At 35.6% G+C, this 23,243-nt stretch overlaps 2 protein-coding genes across 3 annotated transcripts; one reads left to right on the top strand and one right to left on the bottom strand.

The window, feature by feature from the left end:
* Positions 1-806: 806 nt before the first annotated feature.
* On the top strand, positions 807-19,887 carry LOC129278077 (protein zer-1 homolog). 2 transcript variants are annotated; one of them, XM_064110151.1, is made up of 14 exons: positions 807-942; positions 1,727-2,427; positions 3,018-3,167; positions 3,645-4,065; positions 4,704-4,847; positions 5,935-5,993; positions 7,402-7,464; positions 8,006-8,273; positions 8,824-8,914; positions 9,649-9,719; positions 10,245-10,354; positions 10,876-11,061; positions 12,066-12,163; positions 12,651-19,887. In XM_064110151.1, the coding sequence occupies exons 2-14, from the start codon at positions 1,736-1,738 to the stop codon at positions 12,788-12,790; spliced, it is 2,493 nt and encodes an 830-aa protein (XP_063966221.1). In that variant the 5' UTR covers positions 807-942; positions 1,727-1,735; the 3' UTR covers positions 12,791-19,887. The 2 variants fall into 2 exon arrangements, with proteins under 2 accessions (XP_063966221.1, XP_054770268.2); XM_054914293.2 differs by having other exon boundaries at positions 1,681-2,427.
* On the bottom strand, positions 18,374-22,836 carry LOC129277660 (microsomal glutathione S-transferase 1-like). The gene is made up of 3 exons (XM_054913814.2): positions 22,284-22,836; positions 21,317-21,405; positions 18,374-20,717 (listed from the first exon to the last, which is right to left on the bottom strand). Exons 1-3 carry the CDS (start codon positions 22,401-22,403, stop codon positions 20,468-20,470), a joined length of 459 nt encoding a protein of 152 aa, XP_054769789.2. The 5' UTR covers positions 22,404-22,836; the 3' UTR covers positions 18,374-20,467.
* Positions 22,837-23,243: the final 407 nt, after the last annotated feature.

Genomic DNA, 23,243 nt, shown 5'->3' with positions numbered 1-23,243 from the left:
ACTACATAAGAAGTTGATCACGTTTTGACATTCTTTTTTATGTTTGTTAGAAATATCAAATTTATGTTTTTACCAAAAAATTAGCATTCTACAAGCAATAATATTATGAGCAAACAGCAAAACATAATTATTTTCATACATAATTTGCATCATTTATTTTGAAATATGAAGTTTTAACTTGTTGAAATTTTTCTAAACATTTGTAGTTTAAAAAACCTATAGGCCTATATGGGGTGCAAATTTTCGCCAAACAGTCTGGCAAACTGACACTAAACATGGTGTGAAAAAGCACAGTTAAAGAGGTCGATGCATACTGCGGACTGAAAAAAGTATAAAAATTCACAAAATAGAATGATGAAAATTTCATCAAAATCTTATAATAAATAGCATAGTTTTGGCGTATGTGCCAGGTCTATGTAATACATGAAATATCGAGACATCATTTCTCCTATTAATCCTCATCCCCATCGAGCCCTTTGTCAAAAGCTGTATGGATCCGCCCCTGAATAAGAATTCACTAAAGGCGGACGAAACCCCCCCCCCCCCCCCCCCCCCCCCATTGCGATCGAGCTGCAGAGCCGCGCATGCGCGCGCTGCCGAGGTTGTCTGTCCAAATCAACATTAAACGTATAGTCAATAGAACCAAATCCGCCGAGGAACCAAATCTGCAAACATCAAGCCGCGTCAAACCCGGCGGATATGGTTCCGATTAAAAACGATATCGGCCATTTAGAACCATATCTGCCGGCGGATACGGTATCCGCCGGTGGAACCAAATCCGCCGCTACACCGGCCGGGGATTCGGGGAATCCCATTGCACACCTTTCAGTCACAGCACAGCTGACGTAATGACGTGATTGGTGAATTACAAGGAAATTGGTGGGTTATTCGTGGACATTTCATTAATTGTGGACGATACTGCTTATTGCTGCTTAACCTAAGGTAATGTATTCGGTAAATTCTAATGTAATTTTAGGAGAAAACTTACAGTTTTGTCATGTGTATGCAATCTCGCATCTCGGTTATGACTTTCAACAAAAAAGTCAAAGGACCGGACACTTGCTTTATGAGTGTGTGCGATTTTTATACACACAAAACTAATATGGATATCATGACCCCGTGATTCCGTGATTCGAATATCACGGGAGCTATACTCCTGGAACTAGGCATGGAACATTCGTTGTGCGCCGTCATGCAAACTAATCTTGACTATATCTTGAGTGATTTACTTGACTTCTTGAATTGGCTTCCTTGACATTCTTGAATAAATAAATGTAGGTTTTATTGTGATTTGACTTTTGTTGGCTTGTCTGATTCTGAGAGTAGTGAAAGTGAGACGGAGTCTGTGATTGTGAATGGATCGAGGTGGAGTTCTGTTTCGTATAGATCAAGTTCTAATTCTATCAATCTTTGGTCTTTCTTCATGCTCAAATTGTCAATAAACTATTTTAGTTATTATTCTCAATCATCTATGATTGATTTGATTGTCAAATGAAATGATGATTTAATCATTGCTAGAGATTTTTGTTGCAAATTGCTTTCCTTACTCAAACTGAAACTTAGGCCTTAATTTAAATTAAACTATAGAGTTGGGAATATGGGCCTAAAGTGTTACTTTTGTTGTAAACAGGTAAATGCGGTGTTCTCAAAAAATTATATTTCAATTTTTTCTTTCTACAGTGAGTCTCTAGAGCTCTCAAGAGGTATTTTCTACTCAATTTTGTAGAATCAAGCCATGGCTCTGGGGGCAGGAACGGGGGACCCAAGTCCTCTAACTCTACAGGAATTGATGATAGAATACACGTTGAATGATCTAAGAACTGTTTGTGTGGTGGACACCAATGGAAAGGTTGTTTCACTTCGTGAGGATGCGTACCTCCCCAGCGTTATCAGCGATAGGATTATCAACACTCTGGCAAGGAGAGGCACCCTGGATGATAGCAAACTACAAGCGCTGTGTGACAGGAACAGAGTCCAGCTGAAAAAAATCAATCTAAGTCGGACAGCCCTTTCTGATGAAAGCCTGGAGAAGCTGTCCAGCCACAAACTTATTGAGTTAGACATCTCGGAATGTGAGAATCTTAGTAAAGACTGCTTGCCGTCCTTGCTCAAGTTCACATCCCTTCAGCTACTGAATCTTCACAGGTGTAGAGATGCCCTAGAGAAGTACGGACTCCCGTTATTTGACTTTCCTTTGAAGAATTTAAGGAGTCTGAACATAGGGTATACAGACTTGAGTGGGGTACAACTGCATTGTCTTGTCCAAGAGCTAAGGAACCTGACTGTATTAGATGTCTCAAGGGTGGTGAAGAATGGTGATCTTTCTTTCCTTGATCCTGTCAGGCATCAGCTTAGGTCTTTAGTGCTTCATGATTGCGTTCTTGTTGAGAGCAGTTTGGAGTATGTATGTACCTTACCACAACTCAGGTAATACATCTCGCATTCAAAAGACAATTTCCACTTAGTTTTGTTAGTATTCTGCTATTACACTTTTACGCAGCGCTCAAATCACTTAAAAAAATTACTTGGTTCATGTTTATTAGAGCAACACATAGCAGATTTATGTTCCTATATGTGTAGCATTAAGAAAGGTATGAAGTTTAAATAAAATAGATTAGAAGCAAGAAGGTGCTTAATGCATCATTAGGGATGTGTGTAAGTCAACAAAAAATAAAGTTGTGCAGAAGTAGATATCTCAAGAAAATTGCTTCATTTTTCTTACCAACTCTCTGTCAGATATGTTGATGCCTTTTTAACAATTGAGTTCATAGAAATAATAGCAATATAGATACATTTTGTTTAGTAGTTGTTTACCTACTTTATTGGGCATTATGTTTGAGTCTTAGACATGTTTATTTGCATTGTAAACAGGTAAAACAGCAATATTTTATTTATCAAATTTTCATTTAATTTTAGACTTAGGAATTGCCATTTTTATTATCTTTGTAATCAATGCGTTTCAGACTAATAAAATGAATTCAAAATCGATTGCACACAACAATACTTATTATTTCTAGGCATTTGGATATTTCTGTCAACAACGAGGGTTACAAACTTCCTCTGACGACAGCCATGTTAAAGTGCCTTGTGAAAAGTCTCTCTTCACTCCTCTCTCTCGACCTATCTGGTAACGACATTACAAATCACCCAAGAAATGAAAACAATGAGTAAGTAATATGGCAACAAACTGTTGTAATGATGTTATATTTGATATTTTCATGTACTTAAAATTCTTAAATATGTCTGTTCTGTGTGTGTCTATTATGTCAGACGAAGTACATACTCTATGATCTAGTTATGACACATATTCCGTTGTGGACATTTTTCTAGGTTATATTTAAATCCAAAATGTTCTGACCGCAAGGCTAATTGCTCTTCTCTTCTATTTGGTCAGTAAAAGGTTTTAAAATGAATGTACATTGATTTTTCTCCCTTTGGAATTAAGTTAATTATGTGAAATAAATTACATTGATATAATAAAAATGATATAATAGAATTGAAATAGAATATAAATATTTATTAGAATAAAATTAAGTGAGGCTTGAAAGCCAAAAATAGAAAATTATGAAATAATAGATTCATGCATTGGATAGAAAGTGAAGGTTTATCAAATGTTTACTGATGCAGCTTTTTTTTTTCAACAGTGGAGATGCAAAAATGGTCGATAATGGAAATCAAGTAGAACTTCAAGATCTTGCTCAAGGAATAATAGTGGACGATGAGGATGATTCATCGTCATCATCGTCATTGGAAGACAGAGCGGAGGAGCTGGACTCAGAGTATGAAGAGGATGATGATGCTGATGGTGGTGCTAGTGGTGCAGCTGGAAGGGATGTAGCGGACAGTAGGCCTGATCAGGCTGAGAAACCAATGGATGTCGACGACCACGATGATGTGAACGTTGGAATTAGTAGGATGGAGAGTAGGAAAAAGAATGAGGAGGAGGAGGAGGTGGAGAACATTGTTAGTAGTATTGATGGACTGAAAGGATTAAGACATAAGCTTCATTTTCTAGGACTTGTTGGAATGGATGAGTGTGAAGCGGAACACATACCAGCTATCAAGGTGAATATAGATAACTTATTATCAGGTAACCTGAGGTATTCAGTATGAACTAAAAATGGCAATGCAATAATTATAATTAAATCACTATTTGAGGGCACAAATTGAATTCATTCATTCCTGAATTCATTTTAAATAATTCTCAGACAGTTGTTACTCTTTGATAATTGCACTTCTGGGGAAAAATCTATATTCTAGAATGGTAATCCCATACAGAAGAATGCAGGTACTGGTGCTCTATAAACTTTGGTCATCTCAAATAATCCATGGCACATAGCATGCTATGACACTGCACTCCTGGCATCAAATACCCATTGTCAAGCGTTGGTACTGTGCAATGGATAGAGCTCATGGAGTGAATTCATTAAAGACGATAGTGAAGCTTTGAAGTCGTGCATGTTGGTAAGACTAGTTGAACAGGTTTGTGAATAAACCTTGTAATAAAGTAGTACCTCAAAGGACTTTTTTAGTTATTCTGGGGGAAAAAATGGTTTCTGAAGAACTTTTACTGAAATATTACAAAATAGCCCTTTTCCAGGATAATCCCCATGGTGCATTTTCAAACCTCTTTACCTAGCCAACATGTGAAGCAATAATACTCTTGGCGCTTGTGAAGCATTTTCCTTCTTGTTTTTTATCAGGTTGCTGGTGTTGCTAATGAAGATCAGATCCTAGTCACCGTAGAGGTGTATCTTGAAAGGAGAGGTTTCCTGCTGAAAGGACTTAACGCCTATTTTGATATTCTCAGAGTCATCAATTGCCAATCGCCTCTGAGAGCTGTACAGGTAATAATTCTGCTCTGCTTCGACAAAAGGAAGCAAGTAAAATATAAAAATAGAAATTGAGTTTATTCTTCTTCCTGGTCAAGTTTCATTCATGGCTGGTTAACCATCATATGCATGGATGTAAATGGCAGACACATTTTGTTAATTTCCAGGAAATAACACTTCAGTTACTTGCTTCCTTGTGTAAAAGTAGGGCAGACTTGTCGTATACATGTATGAACTTAATAGCCTATATTGTTTGATAACAGAGGTAGGAAAAATATGGCAAAATAAGAATAGCCATAGTGATCAATCATCAAATTACTTGGAAAACTATTTTTAAAATTGTTTTCTTTGTATTTTTTTGTTCAAACTTGATATTCCTGCTTCTGATCAATCATTTCTGTTCCATGCATTCATGAATTATTTTGTTTCCTGAAGGTCATTTTGGGATTGATGTCATATTTCATACTTTCACATTGTTCTAATCCAATCAACTCTCTTTGCTTAAAACAAAATCAAAATTTATATCAAGATACATGTATGAAATGTCATTCATTATTAGATCATGGTAGAATGTACCTCTTGAATAAATGAATTCACATTTCTTGAATTAAAAAGATGTCAGTAGGTCTTGGTCATATAATCTCATCAGGGTTTGATCATATACTAATGTTATTTTATCATTTTAAAGGTTACAATCTGAAAGTAAGCCTGCCAGCCAAGGGAATCAAACAATGATGTAGACAGTAGTTTCACATTAGAATTCTAAGAATAATTCTGTTGACATCTCAAAGTGATCTGTAGGTGCATTATGGTCTAGTGGTTATGTCTCTCATCTTTCAATCTGAAAGACAAGGGATTGATTCCCAGCCATCGCGTGTTTTCCTTCAACAAGAAATTTACCCACATTGTGCTGCACTCAACCCAGGTGAGATGAATGGATACCCGGTAGGAAGAAATTCCTTGAATGCTTGAGCACCTGTATTGGCAGTGCAGCTAAAGCTGGGGGTAATAACAGCAGCGCTTGTGTCCTCAAGCAAAACATGAATCCAGCTATTATTATCATTATTATGTATTGTTTATTTTTGTTTATTTTTGTGTCTAGGGTATAATAAATGCTATGAAGAGGTATCCCAGCGATAGCCAAATACAAATATCAGGAAGGTAAGTAAACCATTTCAGTCTGGTCAAAAACAGGGATACCACTTTTCATACCAAAGTCTGAATTTATCAACTCATTTTCAGCCATAGAAAATGCTTTCTTGTGTGTGAAATGCCTCATTCGAGGTGATTTTCAAACTTTTTCTCTGGTAAGCAATTCTAAGTGACATCCCCGTGCTACAACCACTTTGTCTAATTTCCATTTGGTCTCATCTCATGTGGTGTAATGATCCTTGTTAGTATACAACCATTCTACTAAACATTTGGTCTAATTGATGCTGTACCATTTGTCTAATTTCCAGTTAATCTTTACCTATTGCCCTGTATTCTGAAGTCAGGTTTAACTTAGACCAGGGTCTAACTCTGCCAAAATCATGGGAAGCCAAACGTTTCAAAATTTTGTTTACAGTGAATGTTTCTAATTTTTTAATAGTGTGCTCTTTACTAATTTAATGGTGAAGACAACTTTCATACTTATCCTTCCCAGGCAGTTAACAATGTTTTGGGAGTCAAATGAGCTGATAAATTGAACATCTACTGTTATAGATTGATGTAACAACTGGCTTTCCATAGTGAAACCACAACTTAAACCAGAATTTGAATTAAACCCGACTTCAGAGTAAGGGCCATTATGTCTAATATACACTTGGTTAAATGCTACTTGGTCTATATGATTAGATAAACGTTGTATTAAGCAAATAATCATGTGACAAAGTGCGAAAACAAGTAGACAAAGTGGAAATTAGACCATCTCGGCTTAGACTAATTGACATTTAGACCAATTGAGTATTAGACTATCTTGGCTTTAGACTGAATGACATTTAGACCAATTGAGTATTAGACCAAGTGATAGTTGGACCAAGTGGCTGTTAGACCAGATTGATTTGATAGACCAAGTTGTTCTAGCCATGATGGTGTTAGATGATCTGATAATTAGACTATCTGCTAGTTGATTTATTGAATACAAATTTTTCAGCTTGGTCTGTTAATCATTGTTATTTTGTTTCCGTAAATCTTGTTTGTACTCTTCCTTTATTGTTCTAAGATCCATCTTCAGTGTTTTGAAAATTTGATTGCATTTTAAATGTGTGATGAATTCAGTCTCAGGAAATGAGATGTGTTGGGCCGTTTGCATTCAGAAGAATTCTGTAAACACTACCACCAGTGGAAATGATTATGGTAAGGTCAAAACAAAAAAATGTTTTGTGCTGTAAAAGATGGAAAATTATTTTCATGAATAATTTCTGTGAATTCCATTCTAGATCATTGATTAATTTTCCCACTGATTTCAAGGGTTAACTTTCATTATTATTTTTTCTTCAAATTTTGATCTTTTTTCAATATGGGTGATTCCTATTATTTGGCGATTTTTTTTTAATGTGTTATTTTTCTCCGACCTGTTTGATTTCAGTGCATCATTATTTCATCTCACAAGAGGAAATTACAAGAAACATCTCACAAAAACATGGAGACAGTAAGTTGATACTATCATTTAAACTTGAGTCAATATATGTCAGATTTAAGCTAAGAGAGGACAATTCACGAGTTGATGTTGTTATATTGGATGCAATCATCCTGTATAATTTAGTATAGTACTGCACATTTTGGATGCACCATTTCACCACTTTCATGAAAATATTAAATATTAATGATTGAAATAATAATTAATCATATTAAATCAAATGATATTGGCAATTTCATTTTCTCTGATTGTTCAAAATACCCCCACATAGAATTGGTTCACCCCTTCAATCATCCGCCCTTTTTTCTTACAGAATAAAGCCATTGTTCTCCCTAACGTTGATCCCAAACTTACTGTCTTAGGTTTAAAATGTTGTTGTTGTTGTTGATGATGATGGTGATGGTGATGGTGATGATGATGATGAGGATGATGAGGATGATGATGAAGAAGAAGATGATGATGATGATGATGATATTGATGATATTGATGATGATGAAAATGTTATGGATGTGGATGATGATGATAATGATAATATGTTTATTACATTATTCAGAGCGGTAATCAGCTGTCTTCTAGATGCCATAGAGGTGGTAGATAGTGTGACTCTCCTACGGAACTGCGGCTTGACACTCTTTAATTTCTCCATCCCTGAAGACTTTCAGTTCCAGTTTGAACGCGTTGTCAAGAACCTTGTTAAACTTGCGCTGACCGAGGACAGAGAGGGCCTCCTTCAACGAGTTTACGTTCACATGTGCAATTCAATTGTCTGTCATGTCGAAGGCAGACAGAAGCTATTGGTCGGCAAGTTGGGCATCATCACAGTGAGTTCCTGTGGAAGTTTAGATTCTAAAATCTTTGATATAGGAAAACAATCGAGATTGATCTTAAATTCTGGATATTACACAAAACATGATAACAGATTTTTGCTTTAATTCTATGGATTGAATTGATCACCTTTGATTTTAGATTAATCACTGAATGTGAGTGAAAGGGAAAACATCTTGCATACATGAATGTTAATATAATGATAATGAGTTTAATTGTGCTAAGACACTATTTTGACAAGACTACTTTTGTTAACCCATTGCCATGGCGTAATATGCCATTCCGTTGACTCACTGCCTTGCTCTGTTGGTTTTTAAGCCCAGGAAACGAGTAAGTAGAGAGAATGTGTTATAAGTTGGAGGACGATTAAAAAAGTTGAGAAAATTAGTTATATAAACATCTTCCTACGTGTCCCTGCAATGTGGTAATTTTGTAAAATCTGAGGACTATTCTGTGTTGTAGTCCTTCATAAAAGCATCCATCATCCAAAACATAAGCTCCTTAATATTGATGACACATAACTGTATCTGATTGTTTGTTTTTTAGTGTATGTTGAAGCTGATCAAAGATCGTTTGGATCGTAAGATATGTGATGAAGTAATGGAGACAGCATGGAGTACTCTATGGAATGTAACAGGTTTGTAGAAATTTATACAAATAAACCTTGTTTTACCCTTGGCAGACAAAGTTCGAAGGGAGTCTACAAGAATCATTCAACATTTGGGGTGTCAGTCAGTCCTTAGCTAATCATGTGATTCAATTTACTCCCTTACTTGGCACACTCATTAGTCTTTGGGTGAATATGTGTAAGACATATTAAAATGTGTTGCCATGGTAATATCATGGAAATTAGGGAGAAACCTCATGGTGAGAACTACTCCCTTATTTTTCACCCAATACTTGGTAATCACATTTGTGTGTGGATGAGGATGTGTCAAGACAGTTTTTGACATGCTGGGTAATGATTCATTATGATAATCTGGGGAAAATCTTGTGAAGCAAGCTAATACTGAGTCCGAATGAGAATGAGGGACTAGATATATGTATAGATCAAAGCGAGCTGTCACAGTTCAACTATGGGATATAAATTTATTATGTGAAATCAAGAGAACCCAATATCAAAGAAACCCTCTCATAGTATCCCACTACTTCCTTTATTTCATTTCATTGTTATTATTACCCAATAAGAAACCTTTTCTCCTGACATACATCCCAATGCGGTATGAACTATTCTATTGATTGATTTATTTCATTGTTGTTTTGATTTATTTCATTTGTTATATATTTTATTTCATTATTTTTTTCATTGTTATTATTTTTTTTATTTCATTATAATTTATTTTATTTCATTTTTTATTTGATGCTTTTCAGATGAGACAGCACACAACTGTGAACTCTTTCTACATGGTGATGGCATGCAGCTCTTCCTCAGATGTAAAGAAGTAAGCATAAATTAATGCATTGACTGGTTTCTCTTTCTAAAGATTTTGAGAGCATAGGCTGCTTGGTTTACTCATTTGTTGTAAAGATTCTGATCCAAGTACATTTTTTCATTGATTATGCATATTTGTTGCACGCGCTTATTAATGCTGACTTTAGTACAGTTTTTGGTAAACAGTCATATTTTTTTTCAAATTAGGATTGCGGATTGGTATTCTCAATTCCCTTGGAGTTATGACCATTCATTCATGTCTAGAATTCAACCAAAGAATACTTTATTTAGATTTCCTACAATTAGTCACTTTATTGTTTTTTCTAGTTAGAATCATAATCAATCTTAGTTTCTTAATTATAGTTTATGGTAATACCAGGCCTAAAAGATCCCCCCCCCCAAAAAAAAAAATTGAAAATATCTTTCAAATTGGCATCTGCAGATTGATGACATAAGTCAAGTTCGAACTGTGTTGGTGAATCTTAAATTTCAGTTTATAATCGAAATGTTCAAATATTTGATTCCTGTATTATAGACTTTCCGGTCAAGACCAGAGCTTCTCCGAAACATGATGGGACTTATGGGTAATGTGGCAGAGGTCAAAGCACTAAGACCGCATCTTATCCCTCATGTACCTGTCTTCGCGTAAGTCTTTCATACTATATGTTGCGTGTAGTGTTGCATGAATGTGCATTTTTAGCTGCTATTTGATTATTGTCAACATTAATATTTAAAATATTAAGATTCATAGTTATCTCTTGATTGGTCATTAGCTTGTCTCAGTTTACTGCTTATGAATAACTCACGGTGTTTTTTGGTCAAACTACTTTATTTTTGTGATAGTGGCTGCAGTGAAAGTGAGCGGTTAACATTCAAAGATTTGAAAAATGTCCTGATATCTGAAAATTCTCTGAATATATAGTTTGCAGTTTAGAAATGCCACTTTTATACCTGAAAATGATGTCAACAAGTGAGTCCTGGTTTCAAAATAGCATAATGCTACTTCAAAGTGATATAAACACGAGTTGTAGTTCAGAAATACCATGATATCAGAAAATATAGGTTGAAAATAATATTGTAACAATTTAACTTTATTTTCAAAGACCATGGAAACAATAACTCTTTGTAAATGCTTTTTCTTAAATTTCTGTCATTGGAATGTGCAGATCTCTCCTCCAGGATAGAACTGATGGTATTGAGGTGAGTTACAACGCGGCTGGCGCCCTCGCTCACATGGCTTCAGACGGTGAGGATGTATGGAAGGCTAGTACCCGTCGTGATGAGGTCTTGAATAAGATGGCCGATGCTATTGAATCCTGGCAGCTTGATGAACAAAGGAACATTAACTACAGGTCAGTATCACTGGATCATTGATGAATGATGTGAGAAGTTGTGGTGGTGTAGTGGGGTCGGTTATAATAATTTGTGCAATATTTATGTAGGGCTTAATACAAAGTTTCTGAGTGCTGCATACAATTATCGTAGTTATAACCTGGCTTTAGCATGGCTACCCTAATTTGGTGCTAATGTCCTTTAATCTACATTTGCCACATTGCACCTTGGTGAGGTAAATTGGTATAAGGTGAAAATTTATTCATTGAAATTTGAAATGTTTAATTGCCTTTATTAAGCTTTGCTGAAGCTGGGGTAGTAATCGTGGAACACCAGGGCCGGTATTCAATTCGATACTCAGTATTTTGCTGAAGTAAAATACTTATCCATCTTTGGTATCAAGTGTAATTTTTCGTTAAGTATTTTGCTTAAATCTATTAAAGTCTGCCGCCTATCAGACTCAAGTCTGGTTTGCATGCAGTTTACCAACGTGATACGCACAGTCATGCATTCTGTGCACAGATGAATTGGTACATTGCATTTTTTTTCCCCTCCAAATCTGTGGAATCACAATGGTTATTAGTAAAAATTTTGCTTGAATGTGGTTTGATGAACTAAAATTCTTAGATGTCTGAATACGAGTTTAAGCACTCTGCCTATACAAGTAAAATGCTAAATAAAGTACCTACAAAATCAGTACTTTTAATCGAATACCGGCTCAGGAGTGTTATATATGACAGACATTTGAGCTATATAAAAGTGATTTAGTGCTATTATCATTATGTTCTATCCCCCCTGGATAATTGCCAAAGATGGTTCACATACAATCCTGAAGTATAATTTATCATAAAATTCTGGTTCCACTAACCCTTTATGTCACATTAGTGCATTCATTTCATTACCAAGTTTAGGTCTTTGAAGTAACAATGATAATTATACTGCAACGAGACAAAGTTTTGATATTATTATTTGGTTGATTGGCTATTATCACTCAGTGATATTTTCCTATAATTTTTTTTTTCAGGTCATTTGAACCAATTCTTCGATTACTGAATACCTACCACACTCCTCAAGTTCAACTCTGGGCGACATGGGCCCTGGCCAATCTCTGTACAGTCTCAAGTAAGTATATCAGGTTGTTTGTTAACTGTACCTTTGTAGAATTAAATGTAAATAGTAAAGCCACAATAAGTGTGCCAGAGACTGGGAATCTGGATAAGGATGAGTGCTAAATCACTTTCCTAGTCAAAATCCATGTAATAATCTTCAAACTGTCTAGAATTGCAAAGAGAAAGTGAATTAATCACTTCTGACCTTTGAGTCGCTTCCATCTGGACATCAACAAATTTGAGGGTTTCCCTCTTTCATCAAATTTGGGTTCCCCCTAATTGGTTTTAATTGCACGAGACTTGAGACTAAAATATTCTGCAAGCAGTACGGTTGAAAAAAACATCAGGAAAATGTTGGGGAGGGGGCATAATGCCCCCCCCCCCCATCAGGATTATTGGGGTTAAGACTATAGATGTAATCTGTAGCTTTTTGGTACCAAAACCTTAAAAAACCCAAAGTGAGTTATGTCTTTCTCTTTATCTCCATTCCATTATCCCAGGAGAGAAGTATTCTCGTTTACTGGTGAGCGAGGGCGGGCTGAAGAAGCTAGAGGACCTTGTTGCGAGACCTGATACTTGGTCACGTGTGACCTACTTTGCTCAGATTGCTATTAGACTGTCACAGCAATACAGAGACTAAGCTCCATTTGCATTTGTTTTGGAATCAATGCTGAACTTGTGAACTGATGTGTAATATGGTCGCTATTGTTGCTTTGTGAATGTGAAGGAGCTGTCACACCAGGGTCCGTTTCATAAAGCTGTTCGTAAGTTAAGAGCGACTTTAAGAACGACCGGTGATCCTTTCTTGTGGTAAATGGTATATTCACTGGTGATGGTTAAGCACATAAGAAAGGATCACCAGTCGCTCTTAAAGGCGCTCTTAACTTCCGAACAGCTTTATGAAACGGACCCCAGGTGAATTTTTCATAAAGCAGTTCGTAAGTTACTTGCAACTTTACTAACAACTTGTGATCCAATTCTTGTGGTAAATGATAACACAAGATTTCAAATTGGTGTTGATTTAGTCCCTAAGAAAGGAGTCACAAGTCATTCCTAAAGTCATTTGTAACGTGTGAACAGCTTTATAAACCCCTACCTAGTGGGTGTAAGCCAGTGTATGCTAGCATACTGTACAAGTAGCCAGTCGTTTTTGTCTCACCTGCATAGCAGAGTGAGACTATAGGCACCGCTTTTCCGACGGCGGCGGCGTCAACACCAAATCTTAACCTGAGGTTAAGTTTTTGAAATGACAGCATAACTTAGAAAGTATATGGACCTAGTTCATGAAACTTGGCCATAAGGTTAATCAAGTATTACTGAACATCCTGCCTGAGTTTCATGTCACATGACCAAGGTCAAAGGTCATTTAGGGTCAATGAACTTAGACCATGTTGGGGAAATCAACATCAAAATCTTAACCTAAGGTTAAGTTTTTGAAATGTCATCATAACTTAGAAAATATATGGACCTAGTTCATGAAACTTATACATAAGGTTAATCAAGTATCACTGAACATCCTGCATCAGTTTCACATCACATGACCAAGGTCAAAGGTCATTTAGGGTCAATGAACTTTGGCCGAATGGGGGTATCTGTTGAATTACCATCATAACTTTGAAAGTTTATGGATCTGATTCATGAAACTTGGACATAATAGTAATCAAGTATTACTGAACATCCTGTGCAAGTTTCAGGTCACATGATCAAGGTCAAAGGTCATTTAGGGTCAATGAACTTTGGCCAAATTGGGGTATTTGTTGAATTACAGCCATAAATTTGAAAGTGTGTTGGTCTAGTTCATAAAACTTGGACATAATAGTAATCAAGTATCACTGAACATCCTGTGCGAGTTTCAGGTCACATGATCAAGGTCAAAGGTCATGTAAGGTCAAAGAACTTTGGCCACGTTGGGGGTATTTGTTGAATTGCCATCATATCTCTATAAGTGTATTGGTCTAGTTCATAAAACGTGGAAATAAGAGTAACCAAGTATCACTGAACATCTTGTGCGAGTTATAGTAGTTTTCAAAATCAGCACTGCTGCTATATTGAATCGCGTGATGCAGGTGAGACGGCCAGAGGCATTCCACTTGTTCACCTTTACCTTTACCGGTAATCCCATATCTTCGTATCAAGCATTCCATCCTTGATATAAAGAATGCCATGTTGCTAACAACACTGAATATCAAGAATTCAAAGCCTTTATATGAAGAATCATTTGTGATGTTGACAAAAGGCAATTCCTATTATCAAGTAATGAGATTAGGAAGCCTCATAGTGTAGTGGTTCTGACTCTCACCTTGTAATCAGAGGGTCGTGTGTTCGAATACCATCATGGCCTAGCGTCCTTTGGCAAGGCGTCAATCCACAATTTGTCACTCTCCACCCAGGTTTTAAATGGGTACCCGGTAGGATGCGAAAACCTATGTGGTACACCTAGCAATTGAGTCTTGGAACTCTCATTGGAATGCTCCACAGGGAGTGGAGAAAGTACATATGTTGTATGCAGGCATGTCAGGATCTGATGACCGGGGTAATATATATGTGGAAAGCGCTGAGAGATGTTTTGATGTATTTAGTGCTATATATGAGTGGATTATTATTATGAAGAAAACATCTTACCATTGCCATGTACGTCAGCATATGCTGGCTAAAACGTTCATATGTGACTGACCCCTAAGTAAATGAAATGAAATGAGTATGAATGTGAGTGTATGTGAGGATCTAGTCCAGGTCCGGTTTCATGAATACTTGTTATTATAACAAATGCACATTCTCTGTAACATTTTCTGTACTATCAGCCAATCAAATTTAAGGATTCAGTAGCTTTTAACTGTTTTTTGCAAATTTGTTATTCTAACAAGTTTTATGACATTGAACCCTGAGATTGTTGGCTTGCATTGAAAGAGAAGCTGACCACATAATATGAATGCTTTAACATGTGTTGTATTCTTGTTTGCATGAATGGTGAATTATAAGTAAGAATCATTGTGGTGTAGTGGTTCAGACTTCAGACACTCGCCTTGTAATCAGAAGGTTGTGTGTTCTCATCCCACCGTGGCCTAGCGACTTTTCAAAAGGCATCGATCCACACTTTGCCACTCTCCACCCAGGTGTTAAATGGGTACCCGGTAGGATGCTAAAGCCTATGTAGTATGCCTATCAATTACGTATAAAAGCTCTTGCTTGACTATTCCCTGGGGAGTGGACAAAGTGTATTTGTTGTGTGCAGGCAAGCCAGAATTCAATGAATGGGATAATGATGTATGTATAAAGTGTTCCGAGTTGTTGGTTTGTTGTATGAAGTGCTATGTAAAAGTGGAATATTTTTATTATTTGTGAACATCAACTACATGTACCAACTCAGTTATGCACACATGGGGCTATATTCAGTTGACTCTCCTACTATGGATAGTATCCTTCCTCATTCATTATTTTGCTTTATATGACACCAAGATAGATCCTTGTCATTTGATTGGTTTGATATCGATCATTCAGCCCATTTTACAATAACGTCATCAACCGTGCAATTTTGGATCCATTCATCGTGCAATTTTGGATCCATACGATTTTGTCCATTGCACGCGTGCACCGAGACGGCAGGCACCACAAAATATTGCGCATGTTGTATGTACGCGATACGGTAATCAGCAGACCGAGCTCGCACTGCATGACCATATATTTCGCATCGAAATTCATAATTTTCATGTGAAAAAGAATCAATTTTAGGTGTCATATAAATCAAATAATGAATGTTCTTTTCATTCGTGCAATGGACAGAATACTTCATTCGGTGAAAGATGAAATGAATGATCCATTCAACTCGGCTACGCCTCGTCGAATGGATCATTTCATCTTTCACCTCATGAAGTATTCTGTCCATTGCACGAATGAACATTCATTATTTGTATAAGTACTGATAACATTTTTATTAGTTTATGTAAAGTATTCTTTAACATATAAAGATACATCTGCCATTACAAGCACTCTAATGAATATTGTGTAATGTCATTATCATATACTCAAGTAACTATCTTTGCAATATATTTTGTTATATTCATTCTATTTCATTTTCCTGTACTTATTATGCAGTTGTCTTGTCAGTTTTGGTATTTGTCTTATCTGACCAATATTACAATTTTCATATATTTCTCAAAATTTGATGAGTGCAACTTATATATTTTTTTAGGTTAGTGGGTCATATTTTTAGAACACCCATTTCTAAATGTGATATTACAAATTCAAGATTTTTCTGAACTGCCCTGTAAAAAAGAGATTTTCACAACCTATGTTATTTAGATTTAAGCAGAAAAGATGTTAAACAAATGTGTAAATTATATGAATATTGCTTGGTAATGGCATATAATTATAAGATCCTATTCATGTATTGGCTTGTCCGTGTCTATCATTATAACTATTTGTATTTTGTTCATTTGCACTGCATGTTTCAACCTTTTTAGTAGGATGTCAATTTTTTTTATAATACTCTTGAGGAAATGTAACTAGTCTCTTGCTTATCATATTGACTGATAACATGTACATGTATTATATTCCGCATACTAAGAATCTAAGTTGGTCATGTGATAAAGGGTAGTTTCCCCATCAATCATCGCTTGTGGTGATGGACTTTTTTTGTTTCGCTGATCTTTTTCAGCCCATAAGGTCATAATGTGTATGAATTAGTTTGAGTACGCGCAAAATAAAGAGGTCATTGCCACTCGATTTTTTGTTTCATCATTCACCATCACCTGCAGTGATGATTGCGCAAGATCTTGATCCTCGCGCAGTGTACATACGCGCTATCAGTAAAACCTTGCACAAAATAAAAGTGCATTGCCCCTCAATTGTTTTGTTGTGACGGTACATTTTCTTTGTGATGTAACAATAAATCTTGCTGGAGCAAGATCTCGGATGCTTGCGCATTTTACATACGCGTTAGCATGAAAACAAGCATAATCATCTCAATGGATTGATTTTTCAAAGGAAACCTTGATTGTTTTTTCAAATCAAAATTCTTCTTATTGAGACGTATTCATATCGGTGTCTTCGTTTATAGTGTTCCCGATGCGGAATATACAGCATATAATCACCTATTGATTTCATATGACGAGGCAAACTATCACTTCCCCAGCAAGGTGGATCTAGCTATCTTTCCTCAGCTTCACTTCGGAAAGATAGCTGCATCCAGCTTGCTTCGTAAGTGATAGTTTGCCCATTACCTTCACTTACAGTCCCATTCATATTGAGATCTTAAAAATATAAGGTTTTAACATTTTTTTTGCTTGTGTCATGATGGCTTTTCTGTAAACTGAAAAGTTTGCCATTTATTTGCCAGAGCATGGATCCCATGCATTAATGTAATAAGCATAATTCTAAAAACAAGATCCTTTTGTGAAAAATAGTCCAGTCTTGGAGATTACATCACAGCCAACATGATTTAGAGATTCGTCATATTACCATGGTCAACAGCCAAGGCGTTAGGGGCCCCATTCTTCTTAGATGTAAAAAAGAAATAGCAGTCTTTCTATGGTCAAATGGTGTGGATTTCAAAGTTATTATCATCAAATGATTTTGTTCATGAGCATGAGATTATATAGTTGTAACTTATCTTGATGTAATGCAGTCTATTTGATTTATAACACAGCTTTTGAGCTCTTTGATATAGGTAGGCATATACAACTGACAAAGTTTGCAATGATTTGATCTCTTGAGATTAAGATAAATTGCCCTTTTAGTTTTTTGCATTTATCTTATTCAGACTATTGGCAGAGGTGTGTTTATAGTCATTAACATTATTTTCACTTTTTTCTCCCTATTTTTTCAACCTTCTTGTTTTCAGTGTTCATAAGAATCTTCTTCATATTCAAATGACTAGATGGGATTGTAGTATTCATCTGTGATTTCTTTAAGACTTATTGATGATGGATAGATTTTGATTAATCTATACTCAGAAACTGTATTTGATTTTGTTAATGAAAACATTGTAAAATGCTTTACAATTGTATTGAATGTATAACATATTGAGAGTAAGCATTGATATGCTTTAATTTATATTTTAAGTTAAACTTACATGTATATGAATTTATGAAAGTTTATGATGATCATGAATTGCTGGAGTTTAATACTGCATGCTTCCAAAGTTTGCCCGTATGTGAGAAAGTATCTGTTTGTTAATATTGCAGGCATACACAATAAATCAAAGCCAAGAGATAATTAAAAAGTTGAAATAAAACCAGTGTATATCAAGCATTCTTATTGAAGTTTATAATGTAAGCCTTTAACAAAAAAAATCCTTTATTCCATGGAATTCTCCATACAATTGGAGGTCACTAGACTTATAAAAGTGGAATCAAAGCTTTAGTAATGAAATTATTTATGTGAAACCATAAAAATAACAGTGTTTAAAGTTAGAAAGAAATAAGACAAGGAATATGAAAAAAAAACCCTGATATAACTACTAATGGGGTGTTGCAAGAAACTTATTAAAGTTGATTTTAGGTTCCAAAATCAATCATAAGTCTTGAGATCAATTGAAAATTTGCAATTGATCTCTGTCTGTTTCTTGTATCAACAAGTGAAAATTGATTTGATTTAGTTGAAATTGATCTATCACTTGTAAATTGCAACTGAAATTTTCAATTGATCACATATATTGCAACACCTCCTTAGACTAAGTTAATTTCAACTTGGCATTTTGATAAATAGACTGACAAGTTATAGAGATTACTTTTCTTTTTCATGTTCAAAATTTTTAGGAATCATTGTTTTTCTCTTCCAATTTCCCCCCTGGGGCAATAATGAAATGCAAGTATTTGTCATCATAAAGAAATTATCACACAGAATAACAGTTATTTTTTAAATGACATTATATTGTGCATTAGACGAGTGAAATGACCTTTGTCCCTATGTGACCAATTTGAAATTCTCGTAGAATATTGACCACAGCTAAACAACTTTTCAAAATCTTTAACTTTCTTATTCTTTGCCTGATTTGAAATTCCTTTCTATTTGGATCGGATTCCACTTCAACATCAGTATCTTTCTATTTATCAGACAAAAAAAAATAGATTTTGATATAATTTTTATTCAAATTCCCTATTTGTTTTGTAACCATGAAAAATTAATACAGTAGACAGTCATTTATGAGGTCTTATTTTGATTTATTGATATTTTAAGTTTCAGTTAAATTATAAAGATTTTATTGTACATGTTTGAAGGTTAAAGGATTAAGAAAATGAGCATTATCAATATTACAATTGATGAATAATGGATGAATGCATAATAATAATAAAAAAAGACATTGAAACAGTTCAAGAAAACAATCAAGCAGGCAAATGTAATAAAATGCATTCATTACAAGTTAATTCATTCCTATCAATTTCTTTATTCCTTGGCCCCTGAATATCTCAGTGCGAACTTAATAAGATATGTCCCTTCACATAAAGATCTTAACAGAGTTATCTGCTTGAGTGTCCAGTTGTTCAGACCAAGTTCTATGGGGAGAGATCATTTTGTCATGCTGCCCCAAAACTTTGGAATACGATCCCTTCTTCCATCTACATGCTCTGCATGGCAAAAGTTGCCTCAAAACTTATTTGTTTAAGCGGTTTTATGATTGAGACAGTCTACATGATAATAGCTTATATCCTCACTTGCTTTGTATATTTTCTTATTAAGCGCATAGAGACACCAATGGACAGTGATATGTGCTATACAAGCAAATTCGTATTATTATTATTATTAAAAAGAAATGAAACGATAAATAAATCAAGACCACCAAAATAATACAACCAGGCAATTAATTAGCAGTTAAGAGATAAATGTATAAATACATCTATTCCTTGGGGATGATGGGGGCACTGTCTCTCAACAAAGAAAGACCAAACTTCAGTTGAAAAGGAGAGGAACATGTTGAAAAATCTTACTATTTTTCAATTACTAGGTCAAAATATATTACAAAATTCATTTTTTAAAACTTTTGTAAATTTCCCCATATGCAGTGTTGTGCACTCAAAATTTTTGCCTCATGTCACTTCCCGATCATTGTAGACTATATCAACATTGTGACTTTGCTTGACATATAAACAGAATAGTATATTTTAAGTACAAAGGAGTATATAATAGCTTAATAACTATCCCATCTATATAAAATCAGGATGAATTGAGAATTACCCCCCCAAAAAAATGATATGAAGCATTTCAATTTCAAGAGTTCTATTGATGACTCATTTATACAGGGTCACTCTTTATTAGTGGTTTGAATACACTGTTTTACAGAAGGAAATAGGAAAAGAAGGCAAACATCGGATGTTCCGGATTAAAACTGGGCGGCATTTCTCAGTATCTGTACTGCCATTGAAACATTGACTAGCAAACCAGTCAAAAAGCAGAGGCCACGACTCGGCTGGGGCAGTGCACCGATGTAAGCCACGGTGTGGAGAATACGAGAAATGACGAACACACGGTAATGCCAGGTGATGACTGTCAATGAAGCCCCGGATACTAGAGCATACAGGAGACCAAGGCCAAAGAAGGGTACTATGTTCTCAAGGTCGTTCAAATGGCATCTGAAATTGGAATGAAATTTATTTATGATTCGTCAAAGATATAAGAATCAAGAGTTTAACATTAGAGTGTAGTGGTTGGTCCTGAAAAGGACACCCAAACTTGATGTTTCGACAAGTGTATTCTTGTTGTCTCACCTCTCATGGGCAATACACATTATGATCGGGAGCAATTTTCGAGGGGAGGACTCAACTTGACTCTCCAGGGGAATTTTTTGTTCTCTCATTGCCAAAATTTAACAAAATGCTGACTAGTTCACAAATGCACACAAAGAATAGAGATCATCATTGAGGATATCAATTTTACATTTCATTCCACACCCCCTATATAAAAGAGCCCCTTTAAAAAAATATAATGCGTTATATACGGTAATCCATCGATTTTGATCTAAAAAGTGAAATATTTTACCTTAAGGGAACCTTCATTTTAAATTCTTGGAAATTAATGGGGAAGGGGTCTACATGACCACTTTGCCTATTCATTCTCAAGTGGATGAAATTCGATTATTATATTATGGACTCCCCAAAAGGAAAAAATACAGGAAGAAATGTTTTTCTTTTTTTTGGGGGGACACATAATGCTTGGTTCATTTTATTTTTACCTTCGGACTCTTTCAACATCAGGATCATTAAAGATTACTTTCTTGTCTTTCTGACTGTGGCCAGTCGCATCCTCAGGATTGGCAAACACCTGCAAATAAGATAGCAAATAATTGGAAGAATTAGAACTATATATACAGGTAACTCTGCATGCCTAAGTCGACCTTCTGTACGTTGAATAAATACCTGAGGTCAAAGCAATTTTTTAAGACCTGGGGGGTGTTTCACAAAGATTTAAGTATGACTTAGGTCGCACTTAAATGCTGACGCATACATGATATGCAACACGCAATCTTATTGATCAATATATCACAGTAGTGTGCGTCCTGTTGGCATGATTTTACTGTCATGTCTTTTATACCAAGCGCAACTAGACGTTTAAGTGCGACTCCAAGTCATATACGTAGATCTTTGTGAAACTCCCCCCCCCCCAGATTATTCAAAAGATGTGTTCATATAGCTCTTCTAAGTCACATTTCTTCTAAGTCAAACAGATCTCTCTGGTCCCGAGAGATTTGACTTAGGCAAAGTTAACTTGTATCACTATAGTACTACTGCTTCTGTTCTGCTATATCTCTTCTAATGCGATGCCTAACAGCTAGGGTGGGTTCTGTCAAGGGAAATAGAAGTCAAGGGTCACCAATATAAAAGCAAAACGTGGCAACATAAAACTTCAGCAAGGAAGAAAAAACACATTCAGCCCTGACCACTCCCGGCCACCACCCCCCCCCTCTCATCCGTCCCTGACTACTACTATGATGGGCTATACTACATAAGTGCAACACTCAAGGGTGCCGTTACACAGGGTCAGGATCCTTCCCCCCCCCTCCTTAATTATTGGGCAATTAGGGGGGGGGGTCAGAATAGAGGGGAAAGCTGAATAGAAAGAAAGAATAAACAAATGTTGCAATTGAACGCATGATTTGGTCACTAATCATATATTCATTTTGGAAAATAAATCCCACTCACATTTTTGGTTATTCTATGGTAAGCCGTCATTGGCGCCATCAGGAGCATCTTGAGTAATACGATGGTAGCATAGGTAGCAAAGAGTGTCAACTCTTCACTTGGGTCAAATCCCGCAGACATGATGAAATAAATCTAATTATCTTTTCTCTTGAATGAAGTTTCTGATACTTGTGCTTACAGCTCTCATTTGTTGAACTATTAAGAAAATTTTCAGGTTTAACAACAACAGATCCTCTAACACTAGTGAAAACTGTACTGTGACAGCCTTGAGTATCAACCTCGTATGGGTTTCAACAGTCACAGTAAATCTGAACTTCATACAATTAACACATATAAGCTGAATTCCTTTCCAGAATAAGCTTTTGAGGACATACAATACACCAATTGAAATATATGATCTTTGAATTGGTATCAAGGGGGTCAAAGTCTGACTTTTCCTCAAGCTGAAGAGCTGGGAATACAATGTTTAAGTTTTACCTGGGATATTGGAGCAACCCTGCATTGTCAATTCAATAGTTGGTTGACCTTCACCTTTCAGTATGTACTCGTAGTCAGATAGAACTTTGCAGTATTTACATGTACTTCATCATTACAAACAGCTAACTGCAATAATTTAAAATTACATTAATGAATCTATAGTTGTTGAGCAGAATGAAAAATATAAAATTGATCTGTCACATCCTGCTTCAGTCAGAATGCGTGATATAAATTCACTTGTAAATGTTCACTGAAAACATTTATAGAACAAACCATATTTTAATGATTATGTTTCAGCAATCTAAAAATAAATTACCCTCTGCCATTATTAAACTCTGTACAAAAATTACTGACAAGACAAGCTATTCAAAATCAATATCACCCCCTTCAGACTGGAATGATACTTGCACAGAGATGACATTACATTTATTACAAAATGTTGATACTTTTTGTTGGTTTATATTTTGATAGAAAATCTATATT

This window comes from Lytechinus pictus, chromosome 15 (assembly GCF_037042905.1).
Source record: "Lytechinus pictus isolate F3 Inbred chromosome 15, Lp3.0, whole genome shotgun sequence".
NCBI classification, from domain to species: domain Eukaryota; kingdom Metazoa; phylum Echinodermata; class Echinoidea; order Temnopleuroida; family Toxopneustidae; genus Lytechinus; species Lytechinus pictus.
Note: the sequence above shows the minus strand (reverse complement) of the source record. Positions and strands in the feature narration are given on the sequence as shown.